Source organism: Falco cherrug, chromosome Z (assembly GCF_023634085.1).
Source record: "Falco cherrug isolate bFalChe1 chromosome Z, bFalChe1.pri, whole genome shotgun sequence".
NCBI lineage: Eukaryota > Metazoa > Chordata > Aves > Falconiformes > Falconidae > Falco > Falco cherrug.
In genome coordinates, this window is record NC_073720.1 from 26,884,609 (window position 1) to 26,901,744 (window position 17,136).

Sequence of the window (17,136 nt, forward strand, 5' to 3'; positions counted from 1 at the left end):
AATATTAACTGTAGTTACTGAACAATCTTAATGCCCATTATATAGAGGTCATGATGTAAACACAGAAATAATTTTGACTGGAATCTGAAAACCATTTTGAAAGTTATACCTCCAGCAAGAACCGTGGGCTTTCTGGCATAAAGGTGAGGGCTACCACGGAAGAGACACAGGGCAGTGCGCAGACGATCACAAATACTCGCCAGCTGTGGAACTGGTAGGCAGAGCCCATGCTGAAACTCCATCCTATGAAAGCAGAAATTCACAAAAGGTAGAGAAATAAGGAGTACTGCATGTAGGAAGCTGCAGCTTCTTGGATATGCAAAATGTTATCTCTATTTAAATGAAACCTGATTGATCTCTTCTATTTCCACATATATCAATGACTCCAAAAATAGACTTACACTACAAGTTTCAACCTCTTGCATGTGACTAGTCGTGCTGGAAAATGGCCATATTATGCAAGGTGGAAGACTTCCCTACACAGGGATGAAGAAGCCTCTTTCAAGTGTCTTAGTAAAATCTGCATGAAGGTAGTTATGTGAATCAAACAGGGACACCATCACCATACAATACATACACAAAGAACTAGTTTTCTATGAATACTGAAAGAAGAGAGAATAAAAAACCTACACTCAGACAATACGTTTTATGGAATTTTACAGCCTTCCTTATTATTATTATTAACTTTTTCTGCAAAGAGTGAATTTCAATACTCTTAATAAGTCTCCTAATGTAATACAGTGCAACAGCATGACAGCGCCTAACTTCTGTTTCTGTCTTATTCCACAGCACTACACCACTCCTTAAATTCTGTTAAAAGTAAACTGACACTTGTCTCCCCTGTCCCATAACTAGAGGTACAGGAAAAAATACTCAGTATTTAAGCTTCTATATAATATAAGCAACATTAACACTGAACTAGACAGAAAATTTATGATTCTATAAAGAATTCATATAAAGGAAAAAAAGAACAACAGGAAAACAACTCTCCTCATCTGAAAAATTGATCTTGAGATACATCTGAGTGTTGACTAATCACATGCTGTAGAAGCCATTGTCAAAATACACTGAGAAGAACACAAAAGGAAATACTGGAAAACCTTTATGTCAAACTGCAGGGCTGGCAGTCCAGCTGTTTAATAAAGTAGCTGATTGTTTGGTATATTATGACTGGATATTTGAAATGCTAGAATTATAAGAAACCTAAGAATGTCTCTTAAGAAAGATAAAAGTATTATTTAGGTAACTATGCAAAGTAAAGTTTTCAAGGCTAACTTATTAGAAGATGAGTGGAAGATAAGAACAACTACAAAGAACAGAAGACACTGCTGGAAGGAAATGGAATCCTAGCTGATGAAAGAGCTGATGCCAGATTAATCTGACATATTTCTTTGCTAACTGATTTTTCTAGACAGAAGACATGGTAAATTAAATCTGTCTGCATGTCAGTAAACAGCTGGTACAATGTACAGTGTATTTTGGAATTTAAAGATCTTATGCTGTAGACCATAAATAACATTCTTGGAAAAAATATCTGTTCTCATATTAAAGTATTTACATGTTACCATATGAAAAATCCAGTCAACCTGTGATTTATTTTTGCCTTTTATCAACAGCTCAGTGAAACATTTTAATTTGCAGACTTAGGAACCTCTTCTTTCTGGCCTCCTGCAAAATTTCTGTGTTTCTGAAACGATAACAGCTTGCTCTACAGCCGCATTTAGCCCTGTCATCTTTACGCCAGGTAGACAGAGGTAAAATCAGTGACAGTAATGGTGATGACCTTGGAATGCCATGTTACTTTTTTTATGTGAGGCTCCAGGTAAACACGCCTTTCTTCTCCAAAGTTCCTTCCAACAAAAAGAAGCTGTCTAAAATTTGATGTTAAACTTTATTATAAAATAGAACCGGGAACGAAAATTAAAGATAAAAAAATGCAAACAAAAAGGATGTAAAAGTGTAAATAATATAAATTTTTGGAAAATGTCGGATCCTACAGGATTTCAGATCTTAAATAATAAGAGCATACTTTACAACTAAATTGGGAAGGGAAGGAAATAAAGAAGGAAAAGTTTACAGTGAGTTAATGAGGCAATCAGAAAACATATCTGTGTTTTGTGTACTGTGCACACATTCTATTGCAATAATTAGAACCATATTCTTCATTACATATTTTAAACTATAGTGCAAAATCACCCGATTCAGAGCTTGCAAAATTATTTCCTTTTGATTAAGTTAATTTTTGGTCAGAGCAGTGAGCTGGTCTGACTTGCTGTGCAGACATGTAACAGCTAGTGCCATGGGGAAGGTGGCATGGGAGAGGGTTTTTCATGTTTTGGAACAGCACGGTGAAGATACTGGCTCTTGTTGCCATTAAAAACTGCCACAGAAATACACAGAGCCACTGGTGTATTTAGACAATCTGCCTCTTATTGCTCTGGTTTATGTTTTATGAGATTGAGCTGCACAAAAGGCATTTAAGTGGTAAATGAAATCAACTTGGCTTTATACCTGTTATAAAACAACAGCAACATCTTGTGCTTTGTAGCTGGTCCTGGAAAACGCTGGTGATAATTTATTTTAAAGTGTCATTTATTAATGGAAGTGAACCACACTTAATTAAAAGAAATGAGTGCATGGTTCATCCTGATGTCATCCTGACAACATACAAAACATATTTTTTACTCTTCAAAATATCTGAGGAGCATGTCAAGTGAAATGTTCATAATAGTTTCTATTGCTCTTATTCCGTCTTTTTCTCTATGTACTGCATTAGCTGCTGCAATTTATATTGTGATTTAACATATCTGCTGAATTAATGATAATAGTGAATGTCATGGTAGAAAAAGAGCCAGCTGCATCACAGTTTTCTTGAGGCTGCTATCCTGTCTATTCCAGCACCAGATCAGCAAAATACACACGTATTTTAAATGCAGAGCAAGTTTAGTTTTATTCTTACATTTATCACATCCCATTTTCCTAGGTCATAAACTAATATGGAAAATGGAGCCATTAGAGTAGCTCTGAATTTAGCTCACAAAATGGCTTTCATGCCTATTGTACGTAAGTCTTGAAACCAAATAGAAACGTTGTTGGCTGTAACAGAATTTGCTTCTCCCTCTCTGATTTATGACACAATAGCAAAGATGGAGCAGCTCTGCGTGGTTCCATTCAGAGCACTGCACAGCAACCTAGAGCTAAACTTCACCCTTGTAAAGCAACATAAAACCTGCAATGACTGAATCTGAAGGTGCTGCAGCAACCTTTGTGCTGCCTACCACCCTCCCACTGCACTGACTGCGGGAAAAGGCCAAGAGAATCAGACATGGCAATTACTGATGACAGAAACAGAGCAGCATGCAGCAGAGCAAAACCAAAAGGTGTGAGATGCTAATCTATATCTAATTACCAATTTATATGTTGAATTCAGTGTCAACAAACGCTTCCCTCCCAAACCAGTGATATTCAGTTGCTCCATAATATTAATAAATTACAAGGGTATTATAAACAAATTCTCACTCCAAAAGAGAGAAAAAAAGGCATTTCTGTCACAGATGTTCTGAATAAACATAAAGGTAAAGCTGTCCATATTATGCTGAATTTTGTAAATGTATATTGTCTGATAAATAGCAGGTAACTTCAAGGACAAGGATCATCTTTTACAGTGGGTAGTTTTCTATAGAGTGGACTAATGGTGATGATTTGCTTAAATGTCTAAAGTGAGGGCTGACAGGGACCATGATCTCTCTATATAAATCCATAAGGGCTACACTAAAGTGCATGTAGGCAACAAAAAGTATGGATGCTTGTATAAATAATGGCTGTTATTTTTATATATATATATATATAAATATACACACATAGGGAAAAGTTTCTAAATACCAGCGGAATGAAACTGTGAAACCCCTTTCTAATGGGATAATGGGATGAATGTGGGCAAAGAAATCCTAAACTAATACAGGGATTTTATGGCCTTCTTGGTATGACCATTAATGATAACATTTTTTGTTAGTCATTCAGTAGGAATCAGAAGAACTAGATTCATGACAGTGTCAGAAATAGTCAGAACCCAAGTCTGCATAAACTTCTGTCTTTTGGTAGATCAAAGAAGGGAGTAGATGCAAGATTATCCCCAAATTAAGGGTGAAGAAGAAATATAGTCAAGGAATTTACGTGAATTCATAGACTCAATAGATTCCTCTGCAGAATCATTTCTACGATTTTATAACTTTTCTTATTTCTGTTTTACCACAAAATCTTTGGTAAGAACCCAGCTTTCTAGCCTCAATTTTTAATGTTTCAGATTTGAAAGAGTCCAGTAACTAATGATGTGCGATTTGTCTCACTTGCCACGTGGTGGCACTGTTACTGCACGTAAATAAAAATAAGCAAACCATTTCTGCAGAAAGACCTTTGCTATTACGTGCTGTTTTGTTGAGTATTTCCCAAATGTAAGCTAAATCAAAATTATGAGGAGGACTGGAAATACTTTGCAGCTGGCAGGACTGAAATGCATTATTGTTGTACTTATATTTAGTCTGTCATGGCATTACTAAGTTTAACTGTGAATGACGTCTAGGATTTGAGGCCATATGTTTTAGTGATACCAATTAGAATAACGGTAAAACATCATTGAAACTGAAAAAAATAATAATCAAATAAGTTACATAGCTGAGAAAGCTCAGTTAGACATTTTTACAAGACTGAGTGAAATACATGGTTTCTAACAAATGCAGAAATAATGTTTTCAGAATTATTCTGTAATTGTATTAATGTGAAATTCCAGTAATACAAAGTAAAAAGCTTGTCTTTCCTGTGATTAGATTATTAGTATCACATGGTAAAGACAGTGATATTTTTAGTCTATACAGATAGTTAGATACTTTACAAGCCCACTGGCTCAGCAGGTCAGCTGATGGTAATTTCTGCAGGACTATAGAAATAAAACAGCTGAAGTGTGTCAGGCCATGACAGCAGTACCTTAACAAAGATGCCGCAGAAGACTTTCTATCTCTCATCTGCATCTGCCTGGCTCTCTAGCTGATGCTGTTAGTCCCTGGCAGCCATGAGGATCAACAGTTCAATAAAAGAAGAAAGTAATAGTGTTAAACAGATATATTTTACAAATACAGTCAACTCAGACTTAGTCTGCTGACACTTAAAACTGCGAAAAAAAAGGAACAAGGAATTTTCTAAAGACACATCTCCTCTCCCGCAGAGGAGGGGGTTGTCAACCACTGACAGTCATCACTTCCCTGTGCTGGCATTGATCTTCATCTGAATACTTGATATTATCAGGTCTCCGATCACTCCAGTAACATTATCTGCCATTCAGACAAGTCCCAGGACAGGTGCAAGCAGGGCTGACCTAGTATAGAAAATAATTTGCTTTCTAATACTACCAGACACAACTCCTCTATCCAGTGCATGGCACTATAGTCCAGGTGAGGTTTCTATCAGTAGTACCTTTGGACAGTGACATCAATAATACACTTTTAAAATGTTTCTAATACCTGTTGTAGTACTGTCCAGTTTTGCTTTTCATTAAGGAGGAAGTTTGCATATACCCATATTTTAGACAATGATTTGGCATGATACATGCCCAAAACTGGAGGTTTAGTTATGATCTGTTGGCCTTTCACTTAACCTTACATATACTCTGCACAGGATATAGACCTGTTAGGTTTGCCTTCTTGCTATGGAAATGCTAATGTATCTGAGACAGGCCTGACAGAGAAAGCATAAAACATAATTTCAAATCAGAATACCTAGTAATGCTGGGGAAAAAAAGACAAGGGAAGATTGTAAGTCATCGCATGCATGGATTGCAATGGTCCATCTGAAATCTGACTTTCATTTGGCCCTGAAGTATGGCTGTGTCAAGATCCTGTGACTCACAGTAGCCAATACAGTCAATAAGTTAATCTTTAAAATGGCAGAAGAGATGAACAGTTGTAATCATTTCAGAGAATCAAAGCAGCAGCTCCTAATAAGAGAACTGCAGGTATCTAACAGCCTGGTCATGTCATCTATCTAATCTTGGCAGATGCTAGAGGTGGCAAAGAATGTTTAATTAGTGCTCTATTTGTGATAAGAAAATCAGAATCTCGCTCCCCTCCCTGGCTAGATAAGCATGAACACATGTAGGGACTTGAAGTAAGCTGTTGTCAGTTTTTGAGCCTAATCAAGTCTGTATCTCGACTTGAACAGAAAGTCAACTCCACTTAAATTTTCTTCACTGGGAAGGATACTGGGCCAACTAAATAAAAGAGAGATATGAATAAGGCAAAATCACTCATTAGCAGTTCACATTTTATGAAGTCCTACAGGACAGAAGTGAAGCTATACAGAACCAGAGAGAAAGGACTTGCAAACTAAATAGAGCCTCACAAATTTTCTGCATATTTGCCCCATATTCTCCCCTCCAGTGGACTATTCCAAAGACGCTATAGTTATAACAGTGGCAGAAAAGAGCTTTCACAAGAGGCAGCTTATGGGATTTTCAGAATTGGTTTTGCCTCTTCTGCACTTAATATATGACAGAGAAAGGTACGATAATGAGAAGATTCTAGCACACTTCACAGAGCCGGACAAATTACCTTTTTACTGATGTAAAACAGCTCTGAAACAAAAAGAAATTTAATGGTTACCTGTATATAAAAAAAGCATGTTCAAAAGAAAAAAGAAAAAAGAAAAAAGAAAAAAAGAAGGAAAAAGAAATAGGAAAAAAAGAAAAATATGTTGGGTAAGTGCATTTGCAGGAAACATTCTGGTTTGAATGGCAGCTGTAAGAGTCTGCTGACAGCAAACCAGCTGATGGGAGTTGAAGTTCCCTCTCCTACTTATTTGTCTTACTGTATACATATATATACACACACATATATATATGCACATATGTATATACACACACACACATATACAAAAGTATACAAGTTTGTTTATTCACTTTAGTCAGTCTCCAAGCCACCACTCTCCCATCATCCAATTACATGGCGAGTTACTGGCAATCTGTAGTGTTTTATTGTGCTCTTCTGGTTATATGCTTCATCCCTATCTACAAAACAGGAACAGTAATACACAGGTTAAATTTTAAGTCAGTGCTGGAAGACCTCAGTAACACTGATAAGTAATGAAAATAAGAGAAAAGTGAAAGCCAAAATACACGCAGTTTGGGAGAAGACTTTACTGTACTATTCAGATCCATAGAGGAAGATGCTGACATGAAATGCAGAGCCATCACCCCATAATGTGAAAGGGAAAGGATAAAAATCAAATTTGTACAAAACTGTCTACAAGGTTTCTTGATGTACTTGCACCTGACTCCTAAGAGAATCAGAGCTGTTCTCCAATACCTGCTTGGCCCTGGAGAGGTGTTCAGTTGATGTGGGATCATCACACAGAGGTCTGTGAGCCTTTCCTGCATTGGTCCCCTGATTTAAACTATTTGTTGCACCCATCAATATGATACTGCATGAAAATAAGTGCTAAGACCAAAGCATTCCACTTAACAGGAAAGGAACAAGGAATGTCACTGCCAAGGAGTGGAGACAACCCTGCAGTTCTCTACTTCTGTTTGTTTAACTTTGGCCACTCGGAATTTTCCATTCTCAAATGAGGGAGAAATAGTGGAAATAAACTTTGCTAAGGTGTCATGCTGATGTAAATGTCTCTACCTGGCCACCACCATGCAGGATCCAATTTTGCACCTTAGCAATTCTAAATACAAACACAATGCAACTATCCTGTAGGACTGGAAACCTACCAAATCTCAAAGCACTTCAACACAGAATTGCAGTGTCTTGCCTTTGGTCACCATTAAGAGTTTTGTTTCTGTACCGAGTCATTTAGCTAGACTTCAGACACCTGTTACCAGGAATCAAGCCCAAATGACTTCTATGTGGCTTCACTCTGAATGCAAATATGACACTCCTTGGGAAGTGAGTATGTCCTCACTTGTTACAGAAAACACATACAGATAATAAGCGTAGATTCTGAAATTTTTCCAGGACAAACCTGTAATTATGTGCTTAGATATTAAATCAGTGTTTTTAAACATTCTACTTCTGCATCCTCAAAATATCTTTCTTCCTCTCTACCTCATCCTTTATAAAATACAAATCAGTGCAAAAGAAGATCGAATCAAAAGAATGGTCTAAGAGTTTTCTTAGCTTAACAACCAGATAAAGACTGAGCATGAAAATGAAAATGTATTTTCCAATATGAGCAAGAGCTATTAAATAATTACATGTTTACATTATCGTCCAAAGCAGAACGGAGACTGAAGGACTGGAAAGATGATGTTCTTATTATTCGCATATAAAAAAAAAACCACAACCAAAACAGAATAGGCCACCAAGGGTTAATAAAAAAATTCATTACAAGGACTGTGGCACATAATTGATCTGACTGTTTGTCTGACTGAGCCAGTGGCCCCAGAGATTTATGCGCTTGTGCAGTTCTGCAAAGTCCTCACTTGGGTCTGGCTCTGTGCAGCTGTTCAGTGAAGGCACTTCACAATCTGCAAAACAAGGAAGTAAAACATGCTGGCCACAACTCTGACATCATAACCTACAGACTTGGGCCATGTCGTACTTTCAAGAGATGACAGATCAAGCAGATGCAACTGATGCCAAGAGAATGGGGGAATGCACATCTTAAAAGATGCTACTGTCAGAGCTTAAAAATATCATGGTCAGTGTCAACACTGAGACTGCAATCAAGTGTCACTAAAATGTACTTCAAATTTTGTTTGTATGACCTTACTTCTGATTTCTTGTTAAGATTTCTACCTCTGGTCTCCTACATGTACTTAGTGGTTCCCATGAATTTATTTTACTACACCTAATTAAGAACTGAAAAATGGTCTGTGTATGAAGTTAGAAACACCTGTTTGGACAGTGCTGAAGAGTACAGTAAGTGTAAATAATCAATAGCAGACAAAATCCACTTTTATAAGTAGACAGTGTAAAATTGCAAAATTCCCTGTGCAGTAGTCATTATGAACCAAGTCTGAAAGAAAACACTTGTCTGCAACAAAATCAGTGTAAAACACAGACACAATTGATACCTATGTATTTTTGTGTGGTGCCCTCCACAGCCTCCATAGCTCTCAGCTCACAAATTGCATTGTATTTGGTGTGAACAGCTGCTGTAGACACTACCAACAGCAGCTGTTAAATGTGGAAGTTAATTGAAAATGTAAGGGTTCCTGTCCTGGTCCAGGACGTCCAGTAATTTATGTGCATCTGGACTAAGGATATTTAAGTTACGGGCTCACAGTGAAGAAGGAAAAAGAAGCAATTAATCAAAAAACCAATCAGCAAAAGGCACAATAAAACACTGCAGTTTATGAAGAGAAAATGGGGCCTTCTTATCTAGCCTAACTTACCAACAAAACAATCACTGAAATGCTGGAACATTTTCTGATGACCACAGAGAGAACATGCCTTTTACCAGTGTATGCTTTTTGCCTTTCACGTGCTGCTGCAGTGTAACAACAGAACATCCATGCAATTTAGAGAATCTCTTTCAAAAGTTAACTTTATTAATTTGTATTTGTTTGAAAGTCGTTGCAAGAAAAATCTTTTTTAAATAAGCATTTCAGCACTGTGATTGAAGTGTCATTTCCTTTTTTGCTAATTAATCTTTTTTTTTTTTTTTTTTTACACAAAAAGAAGCAATATCCTATCACTAAGAGAGAGAAACAGATAGACTAAACAGGTAGTTTATGTGACCTAATAATTAGACCAGACATACATTCTAAGAATTATCATTCTAAGAATTATCTTTTTACTCTAACAGCAGTTAATTAAACAAACCTGGTCAGCTGAATACATGGAACTTAGCATACTGTGAACCATGTGTCAGAAACCTTGAATTCAATCTTCAGTTAAACACTTGCAACACAAATATTATTTGTACTCATAAATAAGTACTAACAGTCCTCAGTTATAATCATGGCTATCCAAAAGGTGGTGGTAGGGAGGTGGATTCTGCCTATGGAGAGGCAGTCTCAGTGTTTGAAAAGTAATTATTGAAGCAAACAATAGATGAAAAAAGCACAGCATTATATTATATTTTTCCGTTTATAAAGCTTTGTGACTTCCTTAGAGAGTCTAGAATATCCAGGTATCATAAGGAATCTGATGATTATATCAGATTCCTGTGGGGAAATAAAACAATCTAAAAGCCTTACCTTGACCTCTTGAGCTGTGATTCCTCACTTTTTTATCATATGGCAATGTCACATTCAGGAAACAACTAGGAGGGTGGCCAAAACTCTCAATGCCCTAAGCCAGATAACCCCTGTACTAGCAAGGAAACAAGATAGTACAGACTCAAGCAGCAAGAGAGGAACAAGTGGTAGAAAGCAGCATCTCCTCGCCTCTCCAGCATCAAAGCTGAGGAGACCAGGGACTGAAACCTCAGCCCAGAGCCCTCACTACAAAAATTTGCTGTTTCTCTTTGCTCATTTTATATTGTTTTCTGCTGGCATCTTTGGAAACCATAAAAATACAGATGTGTTGGAAACATTAAGAACACAGACACTGTAGGGGAGGTAGATAGCTTCCTTCTGTGATTGTCCCTCCCCTGTAAATATTAGCAGAAAGAATGTAAGTCAGATGCTGTATTCAGATATTCAGGTACTCATGGATAGTTGAATATACCCTGATGGAATTACTTTCATTGGAGTAGGCATGATTTTCAAAAGCAGCATTTAATATTTTCCTTTGTGGGAAACTATAAACAAACTTCCTGAAAAAGAAATCCAATGCCATTTTGCAACTGATTATGCTGATTTAAAAGCGACTGCACTGCAAATTGAAAAATGATATTCCAGTTGTACATCCAATCCATAGACAGAATTACTGAAGTGGAAAGAAACTGTTACTGAAAGGACAATCACTAAGTCCTTCAGAGTAGTTAGTTTCGTAAGACAGACAATACGGAAGTATGATCAAATCTGTGCTGTCATACTGTGTTCCAAAGAAAACGAATATATTTATATATCTCAATAATCATACAGTAAGAACAGTGACCTCTTCTTTCGCCTGCCTGTACAAATCACCTGAATTTTTCACCTGTTACAGACAATCACAAAATCAAAAGCTTTTTTGTCTTTTTAACATTAAAAATTTGAACAAAGAAGAAATCTCATCAGATCAGAATCCAATTTGTTTCTGGAAGTGAAAAACAAGGGTTATGCCTGACACTGCAGACATTTCTGACGGCCACTGGCCAGACTTCTAAGTCATATTCGTTAACTTGGATGTAATTTTTCTTGATTTATACTCGAGGCCAATTCATTGTGTGAAACTGACTTTTCATTAAGACTAAGGCTGAGGAGCTGCCACTGTTTTATTGCCATAAGAATGACTGTTACTATGGTTTCTGTGGAAAATCCTGTTTATGGCATTAGGCAGTGATGTTTATGGCAACGATGTGTTCACCTGTCAGTTCCTCCACCAGTGTCATTTAAAGCCACTGACCTACTTCAATCAAATCTGACAGAAAGAAATAGTCTCAAAGATAATCACACTCCCCAAAGTATTGTGAAATGCACCACTCTGGCACAGGGGAGAGACCCCATTGGAGGATGGAGGAAAAGGCAGGAGAAGTCAGTGGTCCCTCTGGGGTGCTGCAGGCAGCCTGGGGGCTGAGGCCAAGCCACCCATCAGCTCTGTCACCAGCCTGATGCATGCCATCATGCCAGCGGCTGGGCTGGAGCAGGCCATAATGCAGCAGAGAGCAGGGTGAGGGTGTGCGAAGCCGACTGTTTCTTAATGCATAGTGCTGGGGACAAGAAAGGGCAACTGTAGAAACTATAGCAGAAAGGGATGTGGAAAAAGCAAGGAGAAACTGCTGCAGTGCCTTGTAAGAGATACAGAGAGGAAAGAGTTAGCCAGGATCACAGGGACATGGACAGAAACACCTAGGAATCTGGGCCTCATAACTTCTCTGCTCACAAAGCAATTTGCTAGTTTTTTACTGAACCTCTCAATAAACAGATTTGCTCTTTCACAGTCAACCTAACTAGCCCAAAAGAAGGTTATATTTGAAGCTCACTAATGAGTATCTTTAGTGCTCATTAAGTAGATGTGCTAACAGCTACTTAAGGATCCAATGCTTTTGAATATAAACATTTAAATGACCATATCAAACCCTGCATTAGGGCACAGAAAATAGCAAACTGATGAACAAAGTGATTTGTTTTCTTTCCTAGCTGGATTTGCATAAGCAATTGTTCTAAATTCTGCTGTGTTCTGTCAATCTTGTTGTTCCTAAAGATGAAGACTTTTTTAAAGTATACGCATTCAGTATAATCTAATTTCGTAAGATTATTTCAAATGAAGAAAAATTCACGAGTAGCAGTTGATAAGTTAACATCAAAACTGCCTCACACCCACTTAATTAACTCAGATTTAAAAAGCATAGATACAGCTTCAGTCTGCAGAATACCAGATTAATAAAAGTGCACTAAGTATGGGGTGAAGCACAGCACATTAGACATAATTTTCCCGCTTAGTGGAATGTAAAACAGATCAACAGATGTTGCATTATGTAGTTGATGCCTTTAAGTCTGATCTATTCCATTTGTTCAGCATGACACAGTGTTACAGCAAATGCAGATTCAACCTTAACAAAGCTCCAACTTTCAAACATCGAACAGTATCCTTCATTGGTTAAGGTATCCACAGATTAATTGATTCTAAAGACAGAAGGGCGAATGTATGGAAAAGGCAAAATTGAAGAAATGCTCTTGGTTTTAAACTTTGGATCAAATGTTTTCTCCAAGTTTAAAATTCTGCAGATTTCTTGGGGTATTCATGGGCTTTTTACAACTGAGAAAAGACAAATGCAGCTCTTCCCCAAGCCATCTTGTCTGGTATCTCTCTTTTTTCTGGACAACTAATAGAAGTCAGAGAACCTCTGCAGAGAACAGAAGCTATTGTGTGGTAGAAAATGGAGCCTTGAGCTCAGTTTTTTTCCAAAAGAGCTGCTTGGATTTGTTCTGAACCACCATGAAGAGGCAGACTATTAGGGAAAGGTTTGAGAAAAATAAGAAAAATAATGTTTTTCAAATTTAGAGTCCAGAATTTTCAAGATTAGAGAAGATTCGACTTTTTCATTTCTCTTTCTACCAGTGCAGGGTTATTCAGGCGAGAAACCTCTCTTCTTTTTGGACCTATGAGCTGGAGCAGTTTGGCAGACAGGCATTTTCCTACATGTGCTGGGAATGTCTAATACTGCTGCTTCCTATTCCTCTCCCCCCCACCCCAATTTCTGAAGTTCTCTTCTTTTGTCTTTGTTTTATTTTCTCTTTTCTGGTCTACCCCAGCACCCTCTGGGGCAACAGCATCTATTTAATAGTTCTTCGAGAACAGAGGTAGATGGAACTTTGAGGGGGCATCCAGTTGTCCTCGTTTCAGCTGAGACAGAGCTAGTTTTCTTCTTAGTAGCTGGTGCAGTGCTGTGTTTTGGCTTTGATGCGAGAACAATGCTGACAGGACACTGATGGTTTTAGTTGTTGCTGGGTGATGTTTATACTAAATCAAGGACTTTTCAGTTTTCTGGGCCCTGCCAGCCAGAGGGCTGGAGGGGCATGGGGAACTGGGAGGGGACACAGCCAGGACAGGTGACCTGAACTAGCCCAGGAGCTATTCCATACCATATGACACCATGATGAGTATATAAACTGAGGGAAGAAGAAGGAAGAGAGGGACATTTTGGTATTATAGCGTTTGTCTTCCCAAGTAACTGTTATGGATGATGGAGCCCCGCTTTCCTGGGGATGGCTGAGCACCTGCCTGCCCATGGGAAGTGGTAAATGAATTCCTTGCTTTGCTTTGCCTGCATGCTTGGCTTTTGCTTTACCTATTAAATTGTTCTTATCTCAACCCTTGAGTTTTACATTCCTTTCTGATTCTCCTCCCCACACCTCTGGGTGAGGGGGAATGAGCGAGCTGCTGCGTGGTGCTTAGCTGCCGGCCAGGGTTAAACCACAACACCAGTGCATCCGTTTACTCCAAATCAGGATCAACAATGGCCCTTACAATAATCTCAAAATATGTTCTTAAAAACTTACAGTGACTGAGATTTCACTATTTCCATAGCAGTTTTATTCAGATGTTTAACTAACACACCATTAGAAATCCTTTTCAATTATTTATACTGCCTCCCCTTGGCAGAAATTTCAGCTCATTACATTTTGTCTTATCATCAGTAAGCGGTTTATTCTTTTTCCCTTTGCAGCTCTTCTCTTATTTATCTTCTGCAAGATTAAAGACATCACTGATGCACTTCTTGCATGTCTGAATCATAGATGGCATCCTATTTCAGCATGTTCCAACTTCGAACAAGAAAATCAAGCAGCCATCACGTAACTGTTTATTTCCAACTCACATTAATCAGGTGTGATGTACAAGGAACTGCAGTAAATCATCTTTGTAGGTATAACTACTGAATATAATTTCTTTCCCTGGTTGTTTTGGGCACAGTCACCACCACAGTGATGCAGCAATACGAAATCAGTCAAGTGTGGCTCTTTATTATAAATCATGTAAGCGCATCCCAGCCTTTTGATTGGATGGGTGCGCTGCATCAGAGATAGTCAAATTCCCCTCTGGGGACTACAGCAAAGGAAAGGTGGAAGAATTAACTTGGTGATCGTTTCCTTAAGACGAAACCATGATTTTTAATGCATCTATAAACTGATGGCACCTTGCTGCTGAGGAAATGCTGGGAGCAGCTGATGAAATAGCCATGAGTGAAATCAAGCTGTTCTTGTGATGCTCAGACCCACCTCTAACATACATTTCAGAATTTAGAAGTGCTACATGAATTACTTGAAATGCAGCAATATTTGTAAAAGTAACAGCCACTTACTTGCAGCATCACTGTCGACTTTGACACTTCGAAGCTTATAGATCTGAGCAGAAAAATTGTGTCTAAAGGCACTTCACAGATACTAATCTGTGCAATCTTAACCAAGTAATTAATAGGGTGTTTTTTTTACAGACAAGTAATAATTAGTTAAGACCCGAATTCTTCAAAGTAGTCAAGAATTTTCTACAGTCGACCAGGTACAATCCTGACCTAGACCTTGAGATACTCAAATTCATGGATTATTGTTGAAAAAAATATAGCCTATCTAAGTTGCTAGCAAAGAATTTGGCTTCTAGTCCTTCATCTTAGTAACAAAGCCATTTGTTAACCTTTTAATTTCTACAAAAATAAATGCTGAGAAACAGAGAAGGCTCCACTTTTTCCTTATATTGTCTAAAACTTACATACCACGTAACATTTATGTAGTGGGAAACAACTGTTTCGCAGCATTCATCTTGGAATAATCATCACCACAGGAGAGTGCATCCTTTTGACTCCACTTTGTTAATGCAATAAACTCTTGTCTCCTCGTAATGGGAAGAGACCAGCAGGCTAAACTGAAATATCTGTACATCCACATTTGCAGTTTCTACCACTCAGAAGGATACAGTTCTGCTCATCAGAAGTTCTGGAAGATGGATGGGTCCTAAGATCCTTCTGCTTTTATTGCTAATCAAGTACTCACCATGTCCTATAACCCTGCTGGTAATACAAAGCATTGGCAATGGATTTTTTACCCCAGTACTGATGCTGCCATTTGCCACGGAAAAATGCTTTAGCCCAACCAAGGTGGTGGTGGGGGAGAAGATAGAAAAAGGGAGTTAAAAGTTTTTCAGACTTCATTGCCACTGAAAAGTTTTAGTGTATCATATTCTCAGTTTAGTCTGTCACAGGCTGAGAGATTAACTCCTCCATTAACACTGCCTGGTGCTGTACATGCTCCGAGTTGCAGTGAGCCCAGTAGCTCTCCATCTCCTTACCTCCTCCTTCCCTATTTTACTACAGTATAGTTCATGATGTTTTCATACAGAAGCAGATGTTATTGCAATTTTGAAGATATGTTTACCTTTTTTTTCTCTCAACTGGACGACACATCAACAAAGCAAACATTCCAGCAGAAAGTACTACAGAAACCACTCTCAACCCACCTACCAAAAAGGTATAAAGAGATCTTTTTGATTGCCAGTAAAGTTAATTTCTTAAGGTGAATGGATCTGTTTCACCTCAACAATCTTCTGCTAGAAACAGAAATTATTTTCAGGCCACTTCGCAAGCCACCTACTCAAATGAAAAAGAGATTGGTCCACTCTAATCATGATTATACTCGGTTAGAAACAGAAGCCATTTATGGACTTCTGTGCCTATGAAAAGATTTACGTACTCAGGGAAAGTAGAATTAAGAATGGGCAGCAGGTCTCCACAGTCAGATGTTTGGTGAATTTAGCATGGTCCTAAACTACTGGGGACAGGCTCTGGTTTGCTATGTCCTTAAAAATCTCCACTGATGGAGGTACTGTTACTGCATTGGGCAGTTTATGTTAGTCCTGTATTACAGCTGTATTTAAAATTTAACTTCTTTCCTATTAAACTAAATCCCAGCTTCTGCCATTTAAACTCATTTAAGGATATCGGCAGGAGAAAAGTAATAGGTGATGATCTTTAGAGAAAAGTGATAGCAGATATATTTTACAAAACAGGAAAAGAATACAAATTTTCCCATAGGAAACATAATTAAGCATTTTAAAAGTAGAAGTTACCATTAATCTTTTAAATACAATGTTTTTCAAGTCAAGTGTGAGTCCATTGATTGGACACTTCTATGTCTGCATTTTTAAGTTCTACGTTACTGTAGAAAAGTTACTCTCTTTAAAAAAAAAACAATTGACTATTCAGAAAAAATTGGCTTTGTTTAGTTTAGTAAAATTTTAATTTTACTAAATGGGGTAAAAATACAATTTTTAACTTGTCCTCTTTCAGTCACAGGACAAAATGCTCGTCATTTGTAGATGCAATGGAAAGAATCTGCTTAAATAGTGAACAAGTTAATTCTTTCCTACTTATACCTATTGAGACATATTACAGCTAGTCAAGAAACCTTTAATTCTAAAATTGAATGCTTTTTCCTTAGTTTTCTTACGCCACTTACTTCTCCTCCAAATTTGTGTTCCCTGAATGGTGCTAAATACCTCTCTTATGAACACATAAGTACCTGGTCCTCGATTAAGTGGAAAAAAGACTCTACTGACAAAA

General features: G+C 37.8%; 1 protein-coding gene across 2 annotated transcripts in view; it reads right to left on the bottom strand.

Moving 5' to 3' along the window:
- Nucleotides 1-17,136, bottom strand: part of SV2C (synaptic vesicle glycoprotein 2C) — a 116,211-nt gene that overhangs the window by 32,955 nt on the left and 66,120 nt on the right. For both annotated transcript variants that reach the window (XM_055699546.1, XM_055699547.1), the window contains exon 5: nt 110-243. In XM_055699546.1, coding sequence (XP_055555521.1) covers nt 110-243 — 134 coding nt within the window. The remainder of the gene's footprint in view (nt 1-109; nt 244-17,136) is intronic.